This window comes from Sminthopsis crassicaudata, chromosome X (assembly GCF_048593235.1).
Source record: "Sminthopsis crassicaudata isolate SCR6 chromosome X, ASM4859323v1, whole genome shotgun sequence".
NCBI lineage: Eukaryota > Metazoa > Chordata > Mammalia > Dasyuromorphia > Dasyuridae > Sminthopsis > Sminthopsis crassicaudata.
In genome coordinates this window covers 42,524,318-42,531,594 of record NC_133623.1, presented here as the reverse complement: position 1 = coordinate 42,531,594, position 7,277 = coordinate 42,524,318, and the positions used below count along the sequence as shown (strand labels likewise).

At 46.5% G+C, this 7,277-nt stretch overlaps 1 protein-coding gene across 7 annotated transcripts in view; it reads right to left on the bottom strand.

The window, feature by feature from the left end:
• The window catches only part of ARHGEF6 (Rac/Cdc42 guanine nucleotide exchange factor 6), a 112,731-nt gene continuing 105,454 nt past the window's right edge, over window positions 1–7,277 (bottom strand). For 6 of the 7 annotated variants that reach the window (XM_074278626.1, XM_074278625.1, XM_074278624.1 and 3 more), the window contains 5 exons: window positions 6,707–6,800; window positions 4,211–4,306; window positions 2,187–2,286; window positions 1,057–1,111; window positions 1–290 (listed from right to left, as the gene is read on the bottom strand). In XM_074278626.1, the coding sequence (XP_074134727.1) occupies window positions 150–290; window positions 1,057–1,111; window positions 2,187–2,286; window positions 4,211–4,306; window positions 6,707–6,800 (486 nt within the window). In that variant the 3' untranslated portion in view covers window positions 1–149. Of the gene's footprint in view, window positions 291–1,056; window positions 1,112–2,186; window positions 2,287–4,210; window positions 4,307–6,706; window positions 6,801–7,277 lie in introns of those variants that run through there. The other variant, XR_012484288.1, reaches the window with a different exon arrangement.

The window sequence follows — 7,277 nt, the reverse complement described above, 5'->3', positions numbered from 1 at the left end:
TTTTTTTTTTTTTTCCTATAACAGAAAACAGCCGAATATACAGAAAGCAGACAAGGCGAGGAGCGGAGTACGTCAAAGGGTCTGATTTTCCTTTCCTGGAGATCCCAAGTCGAACCTGAGTGAGTGCCGGCAACATGACCGGGGTAGCCTCAAGCCAGCAGGGAGGCCTTGCCAGCCGGGTCTGCCCTCATACACTCATCTGTTTGCTTCAACAGCCTCCTGACCAACTTTTCCAAGTCTTTCCTGGACTTCAATTCTTCTTCTAGACATTGCTTCATTTTTTTATTCTCCTAAGTGAGTAAAAACAAAAACAAAAAGCCAAAAAAAGGTGGATTCGGGAGAAAAACAAACTGACTCGGGCCTCCCAGAATCCAGAGGACAGGTATCCACCAGCCCCAGCCCAGCGTGCAGTATCATTCACAGCTTGAGATGAGGTAGGAGAGGAAAGAATATGGCAAGTGGGGGGGGGGGGGAAGAAAGGGGGTTGTTGCACGAAATCTAACAAGACTCAGCCCAAAGCTTATTGTTGTGCGAGAGCCCAGCGACAGGGAAAGTATACATAGCCCACTGGGCTGCGGCCAAGCCACTGTGGTATCTGTCCGTTCTGGATAAGACCCAGGTTACAGTAAAAGTGAAAGGGAGACATATCTCTTCTCTCTACCTGGCTCTCCCCCCCACCATGACTTTCCTCTGGTGCCTCAAATCTGTTCTTCAGTTCCTAACTCAAGATTTGAAGTGGGATGCCGGCTAATGGGAAGAACCCATACATGAATTACAATTCTGTTTACACATCCATTGATGGGAGTAATCAAAGCCTTCTTAACCTAAGACTTGTCTGCAAGGTTCATAAGTCAGCTATAAGTTGAGACTTATAAATTCTGGAATCAAGCCTCAGGACTCCCCCGGGAAGTACAAAGCATAAGTTCCAACCCTAGACTTGGCTTTGGCCAAGGCAGACTGTCCTCAGAAGCAAAGACTTGAATGACAAATGGGTAAAGAAAAGCACAGCTATTCACCACTCTTGGCCTCTAGTTTGCTTTTTACACATTCTCTTACCTGCTTTAACTCCTTAACTTCATCTTTCAGTGCATAAACAGTGTCAACAAGGCTTCTGGGAAAGAAACAGAATTCAGGTCAGGAGTCAGCATGTGGATAGATAACAACCAAAGTCTGGACCCTGGGACATATTTCATTTTCCAGACAACCCCAGCTCATAAGCTATTCGACATATAAACATCTCCTTGGAGATCATCTAACTCAACCGTCTTGTTTTACATATAGGGAAACTGAGGCCCAGACAGGGAAAGCAAGTCACCCCAGATCACACAGCAGAGTCCTGGCCGAAACAGGACTCAGAGGTGGAATCTCATGGGTTGGCAGAGTATTAGTAGTGCCGCTCACAGGTGAAATTGGGTCCATATTTCATAGTCCTAGGGGTAAATTATAGCTGTGAACATTAATCTAAACTCTGACATTTCACTCCATCTTTCTCATGTTCTCAATGGACTCGGGCATATACAGGCAGGACAGAAGGGCCCGCACCTGTAATGTTCAGGCCTCTCCCCCAAACTGTCCAGATGGCTCATTTCACTTAGCATTCCTCCTTTTGTTGCCCATCCCCTTGTTCTGAATGCAAATCTGTCTTCCGATTCCAGGCATTTGCTCTGGCTGTGGCTCCTGCTTGGAAGCCCTGCTTTGTACCCCCCCAGTGCTTAGCACAATGCCTGGCCCATAGAAGAAGCTTAATAAATGTTGGCCGCCTGATATACCCATAGTCCCCTTAGCCTTTTTTCATTAGGAAGAGCACTGGACAAAGGAGTCAGAAAGATGTGGCCTTGAGTTCGGGCTGTGTGATGTTGGACAAATCACTTGACCTTACTGGTTCTCATGGTTCCCCAACTGTAAAATGGGAATGATAGTGTCCTGTCTCCCCCAGTATGGTTGTTGTGAAGATCTGGAAGAGAACTCAGAGACCACCTATCCTGACCTCCTCACTTCTCACCAAAGGAAACTGAGACCTGAGAGGCTCCCCAAGGCCTCTTGCTCAAGACTCCAAATTCAGTATTCTTCCCACAGAACTACACTTTACCACCCCCTAACAGTAACATCACCAGGCACACAAGCAGCTGATGGGCCTTTCCAAGCTCCTGGGGGAAAAAAAATCAGAGGCCTTCCACTCAACTTACTTCTCTTCTATAACCGTCTGCCCATTGCTTCTAGTCTCCTCCACAATAATCTTCTCTTCCTCTGGGAGGAGAACCTGTGGGATGGAATCCTTACGGGCACCTGGAAGAAGAGGTACCAATGAGGAAGAGGAGTGGGAGCATCGGATGAAATGCTATGCAAATGCCACGTCCCTTATGCTATTCCCAAACGGGAGCTCTGGCTCGGGAGCGGGCAGGCTACGATACACCTAACTGAGGCACTGATTTAGAGGCCTGTGAAGTCCACACAAGTCTCCCTCTTCAAAGAGCAGAGCAGTACTTCCCATCACTCAGAGAGGTGGGGAGGCCACAGGTACAGAACTAGGTAGGCCTTGTCAGACACGGCTGAGTTGTTGGTTCAATTTTCTTAAGTGTCTCTATTACAAGGGAGGGCATTGGAGAAGTCAGCAAAGTGACAGCTGTATAAGAAAAGCATATTGAGAAAACATTCCTGACCTCAAAAAAAAAATACAAATTTTCCCTTTTGCTCTGATTCTTCTTTCACAACACGACTAATGTGGAAATAAGGTTAATATGATTGTATGGGTATATATCAGCCATGTCAGATTGCTTGCCATCTTGGAGAGGGAAGGAGAAAGAAAATAGAGAACTCAAAATCTTATCAAAGCAAATGATTTTTTTGTTTTCTTGCTCATTTCTTTTTCCCTTTTTGCTCTGATCTTTCTTGTGCAGCAAGGTAATTGTATAAGTATGTATACATATATTGAAATTTAACATCTTTTTAACATATTTAACATATATGGGACTACTTGCCATCTAGGGGAGGGGGTGGAGGGAAGGAGGGGAAAAGTTGAAACAGAAGTTTTTACAAAGCTCAATGTGGATGTGTTTTGTAAATAAAAAGCTGTAATAAAAAAAGTCATTGCTGAAAACTATCTTTACATATAATTGAAAAAACCGCAAAATACTATTAAGTTGGGGGGAAATAAAAGAAAATTCTAAAAAACCACAAACATTAAACAAATTAACAACAAATTAAAAATAAAATGAAAAAAACAAAACAACAAAGAGCATGAGGGATGGGAAGGTCACTTGCCATCTCAAAAATCTGCAACTAATCCTATTTAACCTCAAGGATGTGCTCAGCCTTTTCAGAGAAGCCAGGAGAGAAAACTTAATCAAATACCTGCTGATATTCACTGAAGAAGCTCTTTTCTAGACTGTAAGCACCAGAAGGGCAAGGGCCCCTCCTTCTCACTAATTTCTGGCTCTCCCCCAGTACTTAGCACAGTGCAATACTCAGAGTGGGAGTAAGACCAGTATTTTCTGTCTCTCACACAGCTATGGCTCAAGGGAATGAGAACCCTTGAAAAACTACCTAAATGGGAGTTGAAATGATGGCTGACTCATTGTGGTCAGTACCGCCAGCCTCTGGCCAGTGTCAGTCCAAAAGCCGGTGCTCCTTGCATGAATTCTTGCCCTTTCTCCAACAGCATCTGCACGAGAGGCATTATTTCCAGATTTTCAGAACGGTTCTGAAGCGGAGATTTGATCAAGCCTCTTTCTCAAAAATGTGCAACTGATCAGAGACAGTATTTTAACTTCCTTTCCAAATGTGCCTAGAAGATGAGATTAGCATCTTTTCACAGATACAAGTACTCTCTGGGCTCTTTAATTCCTAACAAGAGCTGGTGAGGGTATCTGCATACTTCAAAGAAAGAGCACTTTAAAAAAGTTTGGGTTTGGGTTTTTTTTTCTTTTTTTTCTTTTTCATTTTTATCACCTCCAGTTTTGTATTCTGTTGCCTCTCTCTCTAGGTGGAGCCGAACAACGCACAAACAAAGGGCTGAGTTGCTATAACAGCCTTATCTTCAAGATCCATTCTCGCGTGTAGCCTGCACTACTCCTGCTTCCGCATGACAGCTTCAGTCACACCATGCACCCAGTGACATGGCTCTGCATCATCTCAGGAGAGGCAGCCATCATCGAGAAGCTCCCCAGTGTTAGGAATCAAGGGATACATCCCTGGGGGGAGGAACGCCTACCTGAGCCATGGCTTTGCTGAAGGCCTGCACTGGCACTGGTGCAGTAGGCTTCAATCACTCTCAGAATCTGAGCATCTTCTTCCAGGGCTGCAGTACCTGGCAGGGGAAAAGTAGCAATTACTTTGCAAACACCCCTTCAAAGGAGCCCTGAGCCAAAGATAGGGGACTAGCTGCTGGGAAAGAGGGAGAATCCACGATTCAGGGGTGCACTGGCACCAAGCCACGTCTTCCCCTTTCCCTCAAGACCCTGGCAGAAGGGAAAGCATTTCTTGATCATGTCATGGCACAGGAGCCTCTGAGGACTGTAGGTGGAAGTCATTCTCCTATTATTTTTGAGGAAGAAATATTGAAGCCCAGAGAAGGCATAAGATCACACCTCTATAACTGAAAGGGATGTCTGAAGCCATGTAGTCCAACCCCATCATTTTCTAGATGAGAAAACTGAGGCCCAAGAGGAAATGCCCAATATCCAACACGTGATAAATGACAGAGGCAGGATTCAAAACCAGGTCTTCTGACCTATCCCAGTGCTCTTTTTGCTGTACCATGTCCTCCAAGGTCACCTCCTCCAGAAAGTCTTCCCCCACCCTTTCCACTCTATCCATCTTCCAACACAACAGCATGACCCCTGACTCACGTACCTCCCAGCTTCCCTTTCGGGCATACAGTAGAACCTGACACGGTACTTGTGGCCGGGAGACGAGGGCAATGCCCTTGCCCGGACTTTCAATGTCGTAACAGTAACAACCATCATAATAATTCCTTTGAACCCAACTCGTGTTGTGAGAGGAAGGCACAAGAGCAAAGTAGGGGAATGGCAGCCTGGGTGACAGAGGGAGTGAACAATTTTGTGAGGCAGGTACTATTATTACTGCCATTTTATAGATGAGAAACCTAAGAGAGGCAAAAGAATGTGTCTAGAGCTGAGTGTTGAAGGCAAGATGGCTGATTCTAAGATCAGGGTTCTCTATTGTTATTCCATGAGTACCCCAGAGGCTAGATTTGAACTCAGGAAGTCTTCCTGACTCCAGGAGCATCCCCTGCGCCACCTGGTGGCCCCTTCATCCCTCTAGTCACCCCTTACCTTTGCTGTAGTTTCAAATCCAAGCCTACACATATAACTAGCTGCCCCTTTCCAGCCTAATATGCCGACCGCAGGAGGTCTCAGGGAATGCAGGGAACCTACAGAGTCTGGGGCCGGGTCTGGGGCCAGTGGGATGCCGATGAGAAGCCTGGGTGGCTGTCCCTCCTCCCAGATTCAGAGGGTCACAGTCAGGGAGTAAGCTTCACTAAGGGGTTTTGGAAGGAAGGGGAGAAGCAACTGGCTACGCAGCCAGCCAGTGCCCTGCTGCCAAGGTACACTGCGTGTCACTGTGGCGCGTTCTAATGTTCTGGGTGTGGCCTGGGCCTTGTAGTGTCACGTCCTTTTCATACTCCCTTTTTTACATATCAGCACTCAATGGCATGCACATACTAATGGGCGTTAGTGGGCCTCTGCACGGCACCAATCTCTGGAGGCCAGGCTCTAAGTGGACCTACCGTGGGAACCTTGTATTGGTCACAGGTATTACGGCTCTTTACGCCATCATCACAATAGCTAGCATTTCTATGATGCATTTTACACAGATTTGTTCATTCATTTCATCTCCTCCCCACAACCCATTTTTACAGATGAGAAAACTGAGGTTGAGAAAGAGGAATAGACTTGTCCAGAATCACCTAATGTCAAAGGTAGAATTTGAACCCAGACCTTCCAGAACCCAAATCCTGCCACATACACCACACAGCCTCTGAAGGTGCAAGAGGAGACACAGCTTGTCTATAGTAATAAGGTGTAGAGTCAAGATTTGAATCCAATGCTCTGACCCAAAATCTGGCCCTTTCCCCGTTGTCTCCTGCACAGTTTCATTTTCTGGTTCCTAGAAGATCTTCCTGAATAAAGATTTTTAGAAAAAAGGCAGCCAGCAATCTTCATAAGGCCAAAGGGACCTCAAAGAGCCTGGGGACAAGGGAGGCCTCAGTGTTTTAGCTAAGGCTCATCGAGTCTAACCCCCATTTTATAGAGGCCCAGAGAAAGGAGGTGACTTGCCAGGGGTGACGTAGTATCAGAAGTAGTATCTGAACTCAGCCCTTCCTAAATCCAAGACCGGTACTCTCAGTATTCCTATAAGCCCACATGGAATTTTCCTGTGACTGCCTTGATGGAGTCACCCACACATGCACCATACACTGTCCGATACGAGCATCAAGGTACCATCCGTCCCTTTCTCTAAAGAGGCGACTAGGTGAGATGTTATTTGTAAAGCTCTCGGCACAGGTGCCCAGCTCCAAGTGGGCACCATCTAAACTTTTGTTCCTTTCCTCTTCCCCTGCTCCCTCTCACACACAAGTGTTTTTTGACCTCCTGCCTCCTGCCCCAGTTTTCAGTTTTACTCACTCCTAGATCTGTGGGTATGAATCCCTAGGCCAAGCTACCCGCCCGCCCGCAGCACGTACTTTTCCTAATTACATATTCCTCCTCCGATGCTTTTCTCTCGGTTTTTCTTTTGTGGAGAAATTTCTTCATTGTTTTGGGGCTCTTGCTGGAATCCTGTGAGGGACAGAACATTCCCCATGTAAGTAATTCCTTTCCAAAAAACCGAACCCAAGATCCAAAAGACAAATATGTGCAAAGAAAAGGCCCCTCTCTGGATCTGCCCAGCCGTCCACATTAGCATGGGACAGCTGGAAGCCACCCATGTTCCTTCCTAGCACTCCCCGGGAGGCTGGCACTGAGAGCTATGCGAGCACCCAGAAGGATAGGTAAACGGCAATGCCCCAGAGGTCCCCCAAGAATGCCACTTGCACACAAAATGAAATGGCAAGGCCTCCCTGGAGGCCGATGTCATGAGCAGCAGCTTGGATTTAGGGTCACAGGGAAATCTCAGGCAGGTTTCAAGGGTTCATTCTGGCAAGAGCTCTCTAGTTTCCACGCTAAGACTGGGAAACTGAGGCATCACTGTCTCAAGGCTAAGTGACTTCCACTAATGTGTCAGAGACAGGAATCAACTCAAAAAAAACTCCCCAG